Genomic DNA, 18927 nt, shown 5'->3' with positions numbered 1-18927 from the left:
GGAACACAGGCACAAGCCACCATACCAGTCTATTTTTTTTTTTTTTATAGAGATAGGGGCCTCAATACATTGCCCAGGCTGGTCTCTCACTCCTGGCTCCAAGCAATCCTCCCTCCTGGGCCTCCTGAGTTACTGGAAATACAGGCATGAGCCACTGCACCCAGCCCATCTTTGCTCTTTTAATATTCACTCTAGCTAAAGGTGCCACTTATTTTAACCTAGATGAGAACAGCTTCAGGTCAAAAGAAAAAAAAAAAGAGGAAGAGAAGGCTCTTCAATTGTCTTTCACTAAATATCAGCGCCCATTCTATGACTCTAGGCTCCAACCACTGGACCTGGACACAGGGGCCCAGGCTCTGTAGCATCACTGCCTCGGCCTCCGAGTCTGGCAGCCTAACGGCTGGGAATCTGGTACTTTGCCATTGCCTGCAGGACCAATCTGTGACTTGTGGTGTAGCTGCATTCCCTGAATTTGGTGCTTATTCAAATAAGTAATTTGAAAGGAAGCACCATTAGATCAAGGATTGCATTTGTCTCGATCACCACTGAGGACACCACAGGGGCTGATATGTAGTTGGGGTTCAAAAATTATTTATTATGAATTGGAAGAGGAATGTCAAGCAAAAAAAGACTTTCAAAAAGAGTATGATAAGGTGAGCAAGAATAAAACAAAGAGAGTAATAGCAGCATACTGGACATACAATAAATCATATATATCTAGAAATCAATAAGTCATATGGAAATCCATTTTGAAGGGATTTTAGGGAGCCCCACAAATCCACGGTCATTAACCTCATCTGGAACCTCAATACTGAAGAGAAAGTTTACGAAGTCTTTCTACTCGGATCAGTCTTGCTATCACCCAAATAATTTCAAACAATTCCCACTTTTATTTGCTCTCCTGTCCATGTAATTCCTCCAGTCTCAGCAAATGATCTTGCCGCCTATCTGACAAAGAAAAACCTCAGTAATAAGAAAGTCTTCATCTGCCTTTTGCAGATCCACAAACTTCTACACACCTGGCCTTCCCTTCTTTTCTCACCAGGCACAGGAGAGAGACCTGGCCGTCATCAGAGGCTAGCAGCTCCCTGCGTAATACGGGTCCTGCCCAGTATCTCTACCTTCCTGGGAACATATGCTAGTGAGTGTCTTCCTTCTTTCCTCCCTCTCTTCCTTTCCACCATCTCCTTTTCCAGTGTAGACTAAATAGTTTCATTTAAAAGAAGCCTGGCCAGGCGCGGTGGCTCACTCCTGTAATCCTAGCACTTTCAGAGGCCAAGGCAGGCGGATTGCCTGAGCTCAGGAGTTCAAGACCAGTCTGGGCAACATGGTGAAACCCCATCTCTACTAAAATACAAAAAAAAAAAAAAAAAATTAGCCAGGTGCGGTGGCATGCGCCTGTAGTCCCAGCTACCTGGGAGGCTGAGGCAGGAGAATTCATTGAACCTGGGAGGCGGAGGTTGCAGTGAGCCAAGATTGTGCCACTGCACTCCAGCCTGGGCGACAGAGAGAGACTTTGTCTCAAAAATAAATAAATAAATAAATAAATAAAAATTTAAAAAGCCTAAGCTTGAAGGTTATACCACCTAGCTAATTAACGACTAGAATATTTACAAAGGACAAAGATTGGGAATCGCGTGCTATCTGCTTTTTAAATATCCCAACTGACCTTCACTTAAAATTTCCTACTTGCTTATCTTGCATAATTTGTTCTGTCTTTGCTACTATCTTTGCTACCAAAATATTTTAAGTTTTAAATAATGGCAGCTTGTAAGAAGTTGGCCCTTCAGTGTTGTTTTGTTTTGTTTTGTTTTATTTCTGTAATCATTGACAATAAGCACTTATTCTTTCTGGAGAGCTGGCCACTTGTTTATCTGCTGAACTACATTTCTCCTTCAAGGCTTTGTAGTGGAAAGCAAAGATATAAAATACAAGATTAAAGAATGATATCATGGAGTTGCCAAAGAAATGTCTGTAGTCCAGGAAGTCCTAGCATGCCTGCTTGGCTGTTTGTTTCCAACTTGAATGAGGTTTGTGAAAAGACAATTAGAATTGTCTTTTTGTTCCAATGGGTTATACAGGAAAGAAACAGGAAATCTTGATGAAAGCTTGGGCTTTACAGGATATTTGTGTGAGCATTTAGCCCATGTGTTTGATGTTTTTCTTTCCACATCTGCACACTTTATGCCTGGATTTTGGCTACGATACTTTAAAATACTACTTTGCTGTTTTCACTTCATTACAGTTTCTGGCACGATGCTTTCTGTAAGAGAGGGGCTCAAAAATTAAAACTGGAGAAGGAAACTGAGGCCCAGAAGGCACAAGTCCATTCATCTCCTCTGAATGTCAGTCAGTTCCCTCATTATAAAATGTGAGGATTAGACGGGATAAATGCTTTTAAAACTTTTCCACCAAAGTACTCTTAGCAGCAGTGAAGATGAATAGGACCCCCCTGGGGGATCTGAGGGCATAGCCTGAAGCAGCCTCTGCAAGCTGGAAGTTTCTTTGAAATGTCCTATTTTGTCTTAAAAATTCATGAGAACTTTGCATTTTACAAAACAGGAAAGTCTATGTTTGTTTTAATAGGAATGTTACCTCAATAGTAAAACTACGTTGCTTTCCCACAATCTAACTGAGTGAATGCAACACTCCAAGAAGCATGTACGCAGCCTCAGGAACCCCTAGCACTTGCTCACACTCCCCCCGGGATCACCTTACCTGAGTTGGAGAAGCGAGGGCCCAGATGCTCGGCATCTAAATCCCCTCCTGATGTGAAATGCTATCATCATAACACTTACAATTTTACCTTTTAGAGAAAAAAACAAAACAATAGAAAAATGTTCACACTTCCATTTGAGTGGCAACTGAGAAAGTAGGCAAGAGTCCTGACACGGGGAAATCCAGCCAGACAGGTACCTAAGTGAATGAGTCAGCGGTGGAATGAGAGAAGTCGGTCTGTCAAGAGGGGCTGGGAACTAATCAGGCAGATGAACAGAAAGTCCCAGAATCCTGGTTTTGGAAGAGACCACTGCAGTAGGACAGCCCCCGGAAGGCACAGTACCCCTCCATAACACTCCAAAAATACACCGCAACCCACTCACACTGGAAACTTACTTTCTCACAAGAAAAACTGTTGCACATTTGAAGGAAGAGTTCTTCAGAAAAGAACTACCTTGAAACAATAGAAAATATTCCTCACGGTACCATCTATATATGGGTTCAATTTCTGCCCCCTGGAACTCCGTGGGAGTGCATTTAGAGTGGGGTCAAGAGCAGGGTTCTATGAACTGTGTGGGACCCTGGGCCACTTCCTTAAATGGATACTTCAGTTTCTACAACTAGAAGATGAAAACAATAAACAGTGGCAGCTATCTCACAAGATTTCTGTGGGTCAGGCGCGGTGGCTCACGCCTGTAATCCCAGCACTTTGGGAGGCAGAGGCGGGCGGATCACCTGACGTCAGGAGTTTGAGACCAGCCTGGCCAACATGGCGAAACCCCGTCTCTACTAAAAATACAAAAATTAGCCAGGAGGTGAAGCACACACCTGTAATCCCAGCTACTTGGGAGGCTGAGGCAGGAGAATCGCTTGAACCTGGGTGGCAGAGGTTGCAGTGAGCCAAGATTGCACCACTGGCACTCCAGCCTGGGTGACAGAGCGGGACTCTGTCTAAAAAATGATATATATATATAAACTGTGAAGATGGGGAGTGGCTGAATATGTGTAAAGCATGCAGAGTAGCCTGGTCCAGGGTAGATCCTAATAACTGTGGGTTTTTAGGATTTTTATCACACAGACCAAGCCCAATGCTCCCTGAAATTCAGACCTTAAATTTACAGAGAGAGATGCAATCCTCCCTTTAAATATCCCCTCTGACATAGTTCCAGACCTTTCTATATTCTGAAAACTCTTCTCTGAACATGTTCAAGTTTGTCAGTGGCCTGCTTAAAATGTGGTGACCAAAATCGACCTATTCCTTATGTGACCTGAAACATAAACAATACCTGGGACTGTGTCTGCTAGCTCTCTTGTCCCCTGTGTCCCAGGCACCACACTCCCCTTACCTCTGTGGCTCTCTGTCTTCCTTCTACGTTTGCAACTGATTTTCTAAACCAAAGCATGGCATTTTATATTCAACCCCAATAAATGTAATCTTCTTAATTCCAGCCTGTTTAAAGCTGCAGAAAACTCATTTTTTTTTAATCCTGCATATTAACTATTCCTCAGAACTCTAAGCATTGGGAAACTTTAAACTTTTTTTTTTAATCCCTTATCATCCTCGACTGACTGAGAGACACAGAAATCTCACTTCAGGTTGACACTAATCATTCAGAGATGGCCCTTTGAACTATCACTTAACCACATAAAGGTACCAATATTCGAACCATATTTCCCCAAACTGCCTTCATGTAGACACCGCCAGATGGCTCCATGAAAGCCAGATATATTACATCTACTCCTATTTCCTTATCTACCAGCCTGGCTACCCTGTTCAAAGAAGCAAATGAGCTTAGTTTAATCGGCTTCATTCTTAGTGTACTCATGCTGGCTTGTAGAGCTCACTACTGTATGCCTATCGTTTGTCAGGATAAACTTCCACAGGAAAAAATCCGAACAATTTGTGGAGTGGTCAGGGGAAATACCGTTACAGTTAATACAATATTCTGCTGGAAAAAAAAAAAAAAGCTAACTAAAAATGTTTGTATATTGTCACATCAATAAATATTCTCCTAAAATGTACTAGTTCATACTCCTGCCTTCATCTTTCCTTAGTGAACTACCACCTGGGATCTTCGTTCTCAGCATTGATTCTAATGTATAGGCCTCTAGATATAGAAAGAATAAAAACAGGTGAAATCTGCACTCACCTGAGGTATGCTTGTATGTGTTTTTTACATTCCTGTTATATACTACATTTGTATCATCTCTTTTTCATGAAAAAAAAAAAAGAAAAATTGATGCAGTGGTATATGGCTTCCATTAATAGTATCAGTTCTTTAAAGAATTCATCAGTATCCCTTCCTGTGTTAGTATTATTTTTGATCAAGAAAATACAAAGACAAAAATTTGATAGATTTTAAAATCTATCATTCTGAGAAAAGCCTTTGAAGTTTAATATACTTCCAGACAAATTTATATACATTTTTTACATTGAAAGAGTGAAACTGTCACAATGTGGATAATAGGGGGTATACAAAAAAAGAATTCACCATGATTTCATTCTCTAAAAAATAATTAACAACATTGTTTTTATATTTCTGTCTGATTTTTGAGGTTAAGGATAATTGGGTCAGAGGGTGTAAGCGTTTTTCATGACTCTTGATAGAAACTGCCAGAATCCTTTCCAAAAAGCCTATAATGCCACTAGCATGTATAAAAGTACCAATTTCACTAAACTTTTACCGACTTTAGATGGCACATCATGGTTAATTCTAATTTGCATTTTTATTAACACCAAGGCTAAAGATGTTTCCACACAGCTGTTCACTTGATTCATTTCTTATCTCTTTCTTTCCTTTGCCAGGTCACTTATTGGGACATTAATGATTTTCTTATGATTTATGCTAATTACTATATTTATCTGCTAATTATCTTTATATATTATACATTTATTAATTTTATAAGGAGAGTTACTCTTTGCCTAAGATATCTGCTTCAATTATTTCTTCAATTACTTTTTTAACTCAAAATACTTTTTATTTAGTCAAACGCATTTAAATTTTCCTTCGTGTTTTTTCTTATTGTGTCTGACTTTCAAAGTCAGTGGTGTGCCAAAACAACTACAACGTAAATGCAAATCAGGTGCTGACATCATTTGGCCACACTTGGTTATAAATTTGTGACCCATGTGATTATCATCAAAATGGGAATATAATTTTAAAACTCCCACAGAGAATTCTGTTACATCTTATACTCACCTTGTAGTATAATAACCTCTGATTAGCATTTGTGTTACATAAAGAGCTTTAAATTTGGTTTTCCCTTCTCCCCTGTTCCTTCATCAGTTTACATAGAGGAGCTGACATTTTTCTTATTTTTCTTAGTGCTTCTAATATTGTTTTTAATCCAAAAATACCTCAATTATACTTTGTAACTATAGCATAATAAAAAGTAACATTCATTGCCCTTCCTTAATATTTTTATTTACATTTGATTAATAATTACCTCTGTTTCCCTCCCTCTTACCACCCCTTACTCCCCAATTCCAGCTTTCTTCATATAGTTTTCTGAACTTAGTTTCTAAAACCAGTTTCCAAGCCACTTCCTCCCATTACTAAAGTTGTGGAAAACACCCTCCATGGCTCTTTAGATAAAAGTGTATTTCAGGAGAAATACATATTTTTAATTTGGCATGTGTTAGAATGACTTTCAGTCGCCATCACATATTAATTGGAAATTAACTACTTCATTTTTATATAAAACCATTTTTTTAAAAATCTGATAGAATAACTCCATTGCACTGGCTTTTGCAGTTAGAAAGTCTGAAGTTATCCATACTTTGGCACTGTTGAAAATAATGTGTCAGCTCTGTCTTCTGTCTTTTCTTCTCTTTTAGGCTTTTCACTTATTGGTTATTTTTTACATTGCATATAAATTGTTTGAATTTATTTTCTATTTCATTAATCCAAATGTATTACCCACTTAAAATGCTATAGAATACAATACAGACCAGGCACAGTGGCTCATGCCTGTAATCCCAGCACTTTGGGAGGGTAAGGTAAGAGGATTGCTCGAGGCCAGGAGTTAAAGGTTGCAGTGAGCCATAATCGCACCACAGCACTCCTGCCTGGGAGACAGAGCAAGACCCCATCTCTAAGAAAAAAAAAGAAATATAATATAAATGCTCCAAAATATTTATTCCATTGTATTGTTTCTTAGCATTCATAATTTTAATGTTTTACTTATCCAAGTAATGCATAACATATGCTCATTATGAAATTTGAAGTAAAAAAGGTTATTTAGAGCATACAATGAAAGTCTCAATTCATCATAACCCTAACCCATAATTCCAGGCCAATTCCATAGTCATGTATAATCTTACAGAATTTTTTCACTGAATTTACATATCTAACTTTGAGACACAATGTTTTAATTTTACATCAATGGGATCATAATATACAAAGTGTTCTAAGAAGTGCTTTATTTCCCTCACCAACATGTCTTAGAAATCTGCATATGTTGGCACCTTCAGATTTATATCAATCTTTTTAATAAGTATATTGTATTCCACAGTAGGTATTTAGCATTATTTATTTATTTATTTTTGAGACAGAGTCTCGCTCTGTCAAATCCAGGCTGGAGTGCAGTAGTGCCATTTCGGCTCACTGCAGACTCCGCCTCCCGGGTTCACGCCATTCTCCTGCCTCAGCCTCCCGAGTGGCTGGGACTACAGGCGCCCGCCACCACGCCCGGCTAATTTTTTGCATTTTTAGTAGAGACAGGGTTTTGCTGTGTTAGCCAGGATGGTCTCAATCTCCTGACCTTGTGATCTGCCTGCCTCGGCCTCCCAAAGTGCTGGGATTACAGGTGTGAGCCACCACGCCCGGCCAGCATAATTTATTTAATCATTCATTTTATTTACAACTTTTTTCAATATTACAAATAATCCTCCCAAAACATGGATGAACATGCATCTTTTTGCACATGTATAAATATTTCTATAGGATAGGTTCTAAGAAATAAAATTTTGGGATTAAAATCTATATGAATTATTTTTTTTGGAACAGAACATATATCTCTTATATATGAATATGTAAAGTATACATATTCATATGTGCATATGTGTCTGTATATGTGCACACATGATTTTTAAAAATAAAATGGTAAACCTCATCTTCTAACAAAAAGTAACAGGTCCTTGCCCCATCCCACTCCTGTACTAGTGGCAACTCTTTTAAAACACGTCTGTGCTCCTTTCTCTGGTGATTACTTCCCTGCCTCTACAAAACATGCTACAGAGCTCTCTAATTACCAAAGCTAGACACTCCTTATAGGTTTTCTACTAGGACAAATGGGGATTTAGCTCATTTACACTCCCTCGCTCCTCTCTCCCACTCTTGTCACCATTTTACTAGTTACTCCATTCCTCTCAGTTCCTCCAGTGGTCAACCTTGTAATGAGGAATATACTAAAACCTCTGTGTTTTGTTTCATTACATGGGCAGCTGCTCAAACCCACACTTCATGATAATACCTCAGTGCTCTCACCCTTCCCCTCCCAGGCCCTCCATCCCTTTCTTCCACTTCCATACCTAGACCATCTTAACCTTTACTGTTACAATAGCAAGGCTGGTGATATGGTTTGGATGTGCCCCACCCAAATCTCACCTTGAATTGTAATAATCCCCACGTGTGAAGGGCCGGACCAGGTGGAGATAATTAAATCATGGGGGCAGTTTCCCCCATACTGTTCTCGTGTTAGTAAGTCTCACAAGATCTGATGGTTTTATAAATGGGAGCTCCCCTGCACAAGCTGTCTTGCCTGCCACCACATAAAAGGTGACTTTGCTTCTCCTTTGCCTTCTGCCTTGATTGTGAGGCCTCCTCAGCCATGTGGAACTGTGAGTCCATTAAACCTCTTTCCTTTATAAATTACCCAGTCTCGGGTATGTCTTTATTAGCCGTGTGGGAACAGACTAATACAGTTGGTAACATCTATGCCCTGTTCTGTAACCCTAAGCTAGTTTTTAAAGTTGAAAACAATAAATGTCATCTAATTATTGTGTCTATGTACATATTGTTCAATGATGAATATTTTGTCTGCCAAGACTACATTTCCTTTTTTATTGGTCCTGTGTCATAACACCTGTGCTGCTTGATAAAGAATGTACCTTTAAAACCCAGTTCCAGCATGTTCTACGTTTTTACATTTTCTAAGTTTGCAATTCTAGTCAGCATGGTAAACTGTTTTATGCTAACCCCATTTGATGGTCTTCTCTGTGATGCTCCTTCCAGGTGGAGGATTACACCAGGGAGGCCATGTTTGCTTTGGCCAATAAAATGTGAGTAAACTTACTTCTGGGTCAATGTTAGAAGCCAGCAGATGCTCAAAATATTTCCTTTTCCATTTCCCATAGCAATGTTCCAGATAGTTCATTCTAAAAACTGGACTCAAGATGACATGACATGGGTCAGAGCTGCAGTCAGTCCTCAAAGGACACATGACATAAGTATGAAATAAGCCTTTTTTGTTCTAAGCCACTGAGGTTTAGAATCATGTTTACCAAAGGAAAACCAAGCTAAAAATTAATAGTAATTTTAAGTATTTTGGGAATAAGCAGAAATATATTTTTAAAAGAAGAAAATAAAACTTTGTATTACTAAGTAAGAGGCAGACCACTGAGGACAAAATCTCAACTCCTTACACATCCTGGTCCTAACCTCCCTCTTCCCCTTCATCTCCCACAGCAGGAACTTTTCTCCTCATACTCTGGCTAATCTGGTCTTCATCATCAGTTATCTTCCTTGAACACTTCCAGCTTGCTCTCTTCTCAGGATCTTTGAACGTGCTGTTCCCTCAGACTGGAATACTATTTCTCCAGAGCTCATGGCTGGCTCCTTCCTAGTTTTTAGAACTCAGCACAAATATCAGGGTTTCCCTGATCAGTTATTCAAGGCTGGTAATCCCCTTCCCACCCTCCATCTGGCAAAGGCTATAAAGGTACCATTTTTTCTTCTACATAAGTCACTCTTCAGGCCGGGTGTGGTGGCTCACACCTGTAATCCCAGCATTTTGGGAGGCCGAGGTGGGCAGATCACCTGAAATCAGGAGTTCAAGACCAGCCTGGCCAACATGGTGAAACCCCGTCTCTACTAAAATTACAAAAATTAGCCGGGTGTGGTGGCGTGTGCCTGTAATCCCAGCTACTCGGGAGGCTGAGGCAGGAGAATTGCTTGAACCCAGGAGGTGGCAGTTGCAGTGAGCCAAGATGGCGCCACTGCACTCCAGCCTGGGTGAGAGAATGAGACTCCATCTCAATAATAATAATAATAATAATAATAATAATAATAATAATAATAAAAAAACTCACTCTTCAAAATTATTTCACTTTTTAATTTGTAGACTGATTAGTCACCAAAAAGCAAACTCCATGAGAGAGGAGGCATGCTCTCTGTTGCTGTTCTCCCTCATACCAGGGACAGCACCTGGCACATAGTAAGTACTCAACTCTATTTCTCATAATGGAGGTTTAACTAGTGCTCTGACAGGACAGAAGAATTACTGACATTGTTAGGATACTCGTTCCCACCCAGATCTCATGTTGAAATGTAATCCCCAGTGTTGGAGGTGGTGGATCATGGGGTGGGAGATGTTTGAATCATGGGAGCGGATCCCTCATGAATGGCTTGGGCCATCCCCTTGGTGATAAGTGAGCTCTCACTCTGAGTTCACGAGTGATCTGGTCATTTAAAAGTGTACGGCACCTCCTCGCTTCTCTCTCTCTGTCTCGCTGGTTCACTCGCTGGCTCCTGCTTTTGCCATGTAAGGTGCCTGCTTCCGCTTCCTTCTGCCTTGATTGGGAGCTTCCTGAGGCCTCTCCAGAAACAGAGGCCACTATGCTTTCTGTACAACCTGCACAACTGTGAGCCAATCAAAGCTCTTTTCTTAGAAATTACCCAGTCTCATCAATTACAATCGATGTTTCAATCAAACATTCAGATAAAACAAACTGTCAGAATAAACTTCAGTGGAGTGTTAAAATTCTGTTTACAGATTTTATTGAAACAAACATTATTTTAGATATGTTGGTAATAACAGCTCTTAGTAATATTTTCATTATGCAGATATTTTGTGATAGCAATTTTTAAAAGAGAAAGTATATATGTATTTTAAAAATTTAATGGCAGCATCAAAATGAAAGACCAACCTGTTGTTCATACCGCTGTCTGATGTCCTCCAGTTGCCATAAAAACTCCTTTGATTGTTTCTCACGAAGAGATTTGGATCTAGTTAGATCTGCCTCCACTTTTTCCATCTATAAAATTTAAAAATCAAATATTAATTTTTTAAACAAAAAATGTGTTCCATGTTTTTTAATTTGTCCATTTGTTTAAATGACAGATTTTAAACACCTCACCAATAATAATGATGAATTTAAAGGTATTAAAATAATGAGACATTTATCAATTTATCTTAATACATTTTAATTATTTAAGGAGGGAAATTAAAATTGGTATATAATTGGCTAAATTCTAAAATTACAACAATAATGTAGTGAAAATATAATTTAGGATGTTCTAATATTTATTTGACAAAATTTAATCAAGCCCTTGGTATGTGCTGAATGAGATAAAATATTTCCAAATCATATCTCTGATAGGAGACTTATATCTTGAATATATAAATAACTCTTATAGCCCAATGATAAATGGATAATTAAACTCAATTTTAAAATGGGCAAAGAGCCTGAATAGACATTTCTCCAAAAAGATATACAAAAGGCCAAAAAGCATATGAAAAGATGCTCAACATCACTGTCTTTAAGCAACTACAAATTAAAACAAGAATGACATATCACTTCATGCCCCAAAGAATAGCAATAATAAAAGAAGACAAATAGTAACAAGTATTGGTGAAGATGTAGGAAGTCAGAACCTTCAACACTGCTGCTGGGAATATAAAATGGTATAGACACGCTGGAAGACAGTTTGTCTGACAATTCCTCGAAACGTTAAATAGAGTTACCATGTGTCCCAGTAGTTTCACTCCAAGGTAAGAAATGAGAACATACATCCACACAAAACTTTGTCTACAAATGTTTATAGTAGCCTTATTCATAACATCCAAAAAGAGGAAACCACCCAAATATCCATCAGTTGATAAATGAATAAACAAAATGTGGTATATTCTTAGAGTAGAATATTATTGTATTAGATCTAACATTTAAGTCTCTAATCCATCTTGAATTAATTTTCGTATAAGGAGTAAGGAAAGGATCCAGTTTCAGCTTTCTACTTATGGCTAGCCAATTTTCCCAGCACCATTTATTAAATAGGGAATCCTTTCCCCATTTCTTGTTTTTCTCAGGTTTGTCAAAGATCAGATGGCTGTAGATGTGTGGTATTATTTCTGAGGACTCTGTTCTGTTCCATTGGTCTATATCTCTGTTTTGGTACCAGTACCATGCTGTTTTGGAGACTGTAGCCTTGTAGTATAGTTTGAAGTCAGGTAGCGTGATGCCTCCAGCTTTGTTCTTTTGACTTAGGATTGTCTTGGCAATGCGGGCTCTTTTTTGGTTCCATATGAACTTTAAAGCAGTTTTTTCCAATTCTGTGAAGAAACTCATTGGTAGCTTGATGGGGATGGCATTGAATCTATAAATTACCTTGGGCAGTATGGCCATTTTCACGATTAATTCAAGATGGATTAGAGACTTAAATGTTAGACCTAAAACCATAAAAACCCTAGAAGAAAACCCAGGTAATACCATTCAGGACATAGGCATGGGCAAGGACTTCATGACTAAAACACCAAAAGCAATGGCAACAAAAGCCAAAATTGACAAATGGGATCTAATTAAACTAAAGAGCTTCTGCACAGCAAAAGAAATTACCATCAGAGTGAACAGGCAACCTACAGAATGGGAGAAAATTTTGCAATCTACTCATCTGACAAAGGGCTAATATCCAGAACCTACAAAGAACTCAAACAAATTTACAAGAAAAAAACAAACAACCCCATCAAAAAGTGGGCAAAGGATATGAACAGACAGTTCTCAAAAGAAGACATTCATACAGCCAACAGACACATGATAAAATGCTCATCATCATTGGCCATCAGAGAAATGCAAATCAAAACCACAATGAGATACCATCTCACACCAGTTAGAATGGCAATCATTAAAAAGTCAGGAAACAACAGGTGCTAGAGAGGATGTGGAGAAATAGGAACACTTTTACACTGTTGGTGGGATTGTAAACTAGTTCAACCATTATGGAAAACAGTATGGCAATTCCTCAAGGATCTAGAACTAGAAGTACCATATGACCCAGCCATCCCATTACTGGGTATATACCCAAAGGATTATAAATCATGCTGCTATAAAGACACATGCACACGTATGTTTATTGCGGCACTATTCACAATAGCAAAGACTTGGAATCAACCCAAATGTCCATCAGTGACAGACTGGATTAAGAAAATGTGGCACATATACACCATGGAATACTATGCAGCCATAAAAAAGGATGAGTTTGTGTCCTTTGTAGGGACATGGATGCAGCTGGAAACCATCATTCTCAGCAAACTATCGGAAGAACAGAAAACCAAACACCGCATGTTCTCACTCATAGGGGGGAACTGAACAATGAGATCACTTGGACTCAGGAAGGGGAACATCATACACCGGGGCCTATCATGGGGAGGGGGGAGGGGGGAGGGATTGCACTGGGAGTTATACCTGATGTAAATGACGAGTTGATGGGTGCTGATGAGTTGATGGGTGCAGCACGCCAACATGGCACAAGTATACATATGTAACAAACCTGCCCGTTACGCACATGTACCCTAGAACTTAAAGTATAATAATAATAAAATACAATAAAAAAGAATATTATTCAAACATAAAAAGGAAAGAAGGATTAATACATGTACTTTGGGAGGCTGAGGCAGGAGGATCGCTTGAGCCCAGGAGTCCGAGACCAGGGTAGGCAACATAGTGAGACTGTGTCTCTACAAAAAAGAAGAAAATCAGCCGAGCGTGGTGGCACATGCCTATAGCCTCAGCTATTCGAGAGGCTAAGGCAGCAGGATTGCTTAAGCCCCAGAGGTTGTAGCTGCAGTGAGCCATGACTGCCCCACTGCATTCCAGCCTGGGAAAAAGAATAAGATCCTGTCTCAAAACAAAAATTAATTAAAAATAGAAAAAAAAAAAACTCACACATGTTTTAATATGGATGAGCCTTGACAGCATTAAGCTAAGTGTCACAACAGACCACATACTGTAGGATTCCATTTATATTAAATTTTCAGAATAGGCAAATGCATAGAAACAGAAAACAGATTAGTGGTTGCCTAGGGTGAGAAGGCGATCTGAGAGGGTAACTGCTAAAGGATATGGTGTTTCTTTTGGGGAAGATGAACATTTCTAAAATTGACTGTGATGATGGTTACATAACATCCTGAATACAATTTTAAAAACCACTGAATTGTACACATATGAGTGAATTGTTGGTATGTGAATTTTATCTCAACAAAGCTGTTATTAAAAAAGAAAATGGAAAAAGGAAAAGTCAAAGATTCCACCACACCCAAGAGGCCTCACTTAATCCAATCCCAGTGACCTCTCACAGCTCATCTTTACTGCTCTATCCCACCACCACCACCACAGTCCACCTACCTGCTGCCCAGGCCTATAATGTGTCAGAAGTGCTCTCACCTTGGGGGCAGGAGGTTCTGCCTGATAGTCATACAGCACTTTCTCAAAGTATTGAGGCTTTGTTTAGCATCACCTTTGTATCGAGACCTCCCAGACCACTCAATTTTAAATTGAACATTGCAATTCCGCAGCCCCTAAGTCCACCTAGTTCCCCTTTCCCTGCTTTGCTACCCTTTTGTTCCACAGGATATATCACCTTCAGATTCACTATATAATCTACATCTTCATTAGGGCTGTTTGTAATGTCTCTCTCCCCCAGTGTAACATCACCCCATGTCCACTGTCATCAGTGAAATAGTATCAACCATTTATCACAGTGCCTGGCACATATAGGGAATCGATAAATACTAATCAAATGAAAACAAAGATTGCACAGTGCACCCAACTTGGTTCAAGACTTGCTGAATTTACAATTTTCAACATTTAGTTCCAAATTCTTTAAAACACACACAAAGTAAATAAAAGCATGTTGGATCTAACTTTTTCTATCACTTTGTCCATGTTATGATCAGATGCTTATTTACATGCAATGAGAAAGAGATGTTCTTACAGTCATGAAAAAGCTCTCATTACATTTCATGTCAACAACATGAAAATGATGTCTTTTATTCAAAGCAATGCCGTATTTTATTTGTCTTTAAACCCCTGCACATTTGGGTATAACTTAAGACAATATTTTTTGTCTGAGGCAACTACCAGTTAACGCAGCAACCATTCTACCACTGGCTACTTTATATTACTTATTATTCTGCTTCACTGGTATGTGGAACTACTTCTACTTTGTTCAACTTGTACACAATGCCTTCTTTCAGGTTACCTTTTGGTAAGCACTAAGATTAGTTAAGACATGAATATTGGAGGAAATGAACTATGAAAAATGCTTCTTTCACAGTTTTCCACAATATATTTGAAAAAAACATTTCAATGCATTTATTCAGACATGATTAGACTTTAAGGTTCTAGGAACAAAGATGTTCAGTGAAAGGCAACCAGTTTCACTGCATGAGAACAAAATGTGTATTACCACCCACTACTGTGTCTAATAGCACATTCCAGCTTACGGTTCTTACACTGAAGTTTGAATACCCTCTAGATTATGGCATGATATTTAGCACCCAACTATTTCTTTGTAAATTCCAAGGACTGCAATCCTGAAAACATTAAGTCACCAGCGTAAAATTCAATTAGAGTTCTAGGATTACTGATTCATAGGTAATTAGTATTGTGGTCAAGAATAAATGTAAGGAATGATTAAAGGAAGCACAGTCAAGCACACTTTGGTTTTTTGTTTCTAAGACTTTAGTTTCAAGGCTCTCTCTCCTTCAATGCTTTTCATATTGAACCTCAAGTGGGAGGCTCCTTAATCTGTCCTCAGCAATCCAGACTCCAATACCCTTGACATTTTCCAAGCAAGCCATGGCTGTTCTGGATTCTAGGGCCTTTTGTCCATCATACTATCCGTAGGTCCTTTCATTTGTTTTTTTCATCCAGTCAGTCTTTTCAAGGTTGACTCAAGTTTCTCTTCCTCTCTAAGGTGTTCTTTAATCCCACTAACTGAATAAATGCCTTCCTTCTCTATATGCTCTAGGACTTAACATCTTTATTCTCCTAGCACATTGTGCATTTCTCTATAAAATGGAAATGTTTCAAATGTGTAAGCTTTGTTTAGTAATCCAGATAATGAACCCACAAATATAAGAACTATGACAAGTCTTTCTTTTGCATATTTACTAAATAGCTGTCATGGTATGCGAAGTAAAGATGTATTAAATTCTTAAGGATGAGGAGGAGGGACATCAGCAAGATGGTGGAATAAAAGTTCCCCAGCTCCAGTCTATCTCATAGAAATCCAACTGGCAACCATTCACAGACAAGAAAACCTTTGTGAATATTCCAGAACTTGGGAGTGAGTTTGAGACATGCTCTTGGATCACAGAACTGACAAAAGTCACATTACAAAAATAATAGAAATGGTTTCACATTGACTGTATCGTCCCTCCCACAAACCACCATAGTGCCACACAGAGAGGATTCCCCTAAGCCCATGGTTTCTACAGTGAGAAAGAGATCTGGAGGTGAATATCCAGCTTTCCCAGGATTCCAAGATGCCTGGCAGGAGGCCCACTTCTGCCTTGCCTTAAAAGGAACATTGGGAGTATTAGCAGGGCTAGAACATCTGAGATCAGCTAGAAACAAAGAAGAGAAAATGGAGCTCACAGCAACCTCTGCATTCCGGCCAGTGGAGGCACCCAATCAGAGAGACCAACAAATAGCATCACTGAGCAGGAAGCACGGTTGAGAGATCTGCCAAGCTCAAGTCCCTAGCCAGATCTGCCACCCAGCCTCGGAGCTTGGCATACTTCCCCAGGCTGAGAGGCAAGCCCAGATCCCTGCATTATCTGCAGAGCAGAGCATGTAGTCCAATCCAATCATAGCAGTGATTTCCCCTGTCCACCATTGGAGCGAGGCAAGCCCAAAACTACACATAACTGTGGGCACAGCATCTGGCTTTGCCCATCTGAGTGGCTGGCTGAGCAGCAACCCCAGAGACCTTGCCAGCATTGGAGTCCAACCTTCAGCCCCATCCAACTACAGATTTCAAACATGAGTACCACCATGCCAGGGAACCCAGACTGCAACCCTGCCTAATCAGAGATTATCACAGAGCCCAGCCAGCAGCTGTGCTTGATTGTGCAGCCTAGCCAATGGTCTCACTGGATTATGAAGCACAACCAGAAGCAACACCTGACTTCATAGAACAGGCAGCAGCCCGTTGTAATTAAAGAACCCAATAGCAAAATCTGCTTGCTCATGGTCACTATCAGCTGGTCCATCCAGAATCTTAAGCTAGACTAAATATTGAAAGTGTCCATCCCCACCAAAGGACATCTGCAAGGGCCAAAAGAGGAAGCCAATTCATCAAACGCACAGACACCAAGGTAAGGACACAACAATTACAAAAAAATCAAGGAAATAAACACCACAAAAAGAAACTAAGAGAGAAACCTCCAACAATGATCCCTAAAAATATGAAGGTCTACAAAATGACTGACAATTCAGAATAATCCTTCTAAGAAGATCACGGATGTATTAGTTTGTTCTTGCATTGCTATAAAGCCCTGAGAGTGGATAATTTATAAAGAAAAAGAGGTTTAATTGGCTCACAGTTCAATAGGCTGTACAGGAAGCATGATGCTACCATCTGCTCAGTTTCTAGAGAGGCCTCAGGAAACTTATAATCATGGCAGAAGGCAAAGGGGGAATAGGTGCATCACATGGCTAGAGCAGGAGCAAGAGAGAGAGAGTGAGGGCGAAGGTGCTACACACTTTTAACAACCACTAGATAGTGATAGTGAGAACACCCTCACTATCACAAGAACAGCACCAAGGGGATGATGCTAAATCATTCATGAGAACCCACCCCCATGATTCAATCACCTCCCACCAGGCCCCAACTCCACTGGGAATTACAATTTGAAATGAAACTTGGTTTGGGACACAGATCTAAACCATATCAACAGAATTATAAGAAAATATGGATAGAAAAGTAAAACTTGAAAAACAATATACAGACAAAACAATTAGTTTGACAAAGGAACGGACACTACTTTTAAAAACAGAAATCCTAGAGATAAAGAATACAATAACTAAACTGAAAAATTTTATTAAAAGCTTGAACATCAGGCTCAAACAAATAGAAGAAACAATGAGTGAGTTCAAAGACAGGACATTTAAAATTATCGAGTCACAGGATCAAAAAGTAAAAAGAATAAAGAAGGCTTATGAAAATTATGGGACACCATCAAGAGACCTAACTTTTATATAATAGGAGATCCAAAGGAGAAGAGAGAGAAAATGCCCCCCAAAAAAGCATATTTAAGAAAATAATGCCTGAAAGCTTCCCAAATCTGGAGAAAGATGCCAATATCAAGATACAGAAAATTCAGAGGTTACAATCGAATTCAACCCAAAGAGAGTTCACCAAGACACATCATAATCAATTATCAAAATCAAAAACAAAGAATTCTGAAAACCAAAAGAGGTAAGATACGTATCACATACAAGCGAGTTACAACATGGCTATCAGTAGATTTCTCAGCAGAAACCCTGCATGCCAGGAGACAGTGGGAAGATACATATTCAAAGTACTGAAGGAAAAAAGCTCCCAATCAAGAATACTTTACCTGGCAAAGTTATCCTTCAGAAATAAGAGAGAAGTAAAATCTTCCCTCACCTCCATCTTCCCCCCAAAATAAGGGAGGTCATCACCATGAGCCTCGTCTTACAGGAATTACAAAAAGGAGTTATTTAAGCTAAGAAACAGTTACTTTCATATGTTAATAACAAAAACATATGAAAGTAAAAAACTCAATGGTATAAATAATACATAGTTATATTCAGAATACTTTAGTGCTATAAATACGGTGTGTAAAGCAATTTTATCTCTAGTATGATGGTTAAAAAACAAAACTTTAAAAAGCAACTGTAACTACAATAAATTGTTAAGGGAGGCCAGGTGTGGTGGCTCATGTCTGTAATCCCAGCACTTT

At 39.1% G+C, this 18927-nt stretch overlaps 1 protein-coding gene across 15 annotated transcripts in view; it reads right to left on the bottom strand.

The window, feature by feature from the left end:
- CEP112 (centrosomal protein 112) overlaps positions 1-18927 on the bottom strand; it is a 537631-nt gene that overhangs the window by 291535 nt on the left and 227169 nt on the right. For all 15 annotated transcript variants that reach the window (XM_050762401.1, XM_050762392.1, XM_050762393.1 and 12 more), the window contains one exon: positions 10868-10975. In XM_050762401.1, coding sequence (XP_050618358.1) covers positions 10868-10975 — 108 coding nt within the window. The remainder of the gene's footprint in view (positions 1-10867; positions 10976-18927) is intronic.

Source organism: Macaca thibetana, chromosome 16 (genome assembly GCF_024542745.1).
Source record: "Macaca thibetana thibetana isolate TM-01 chromosome 16, ASM2454274v1, whole genome shotgun sequence".
Taxonomy (NCBI): Eukaryota; Metazoa; Chordata; class Mammalia; order Primates; family Cercopithecidae; genus Macaca; species Macaca thibetana.
This window is presented reverse-complemented; position numbering and strand designations above follow the sequence as displayed.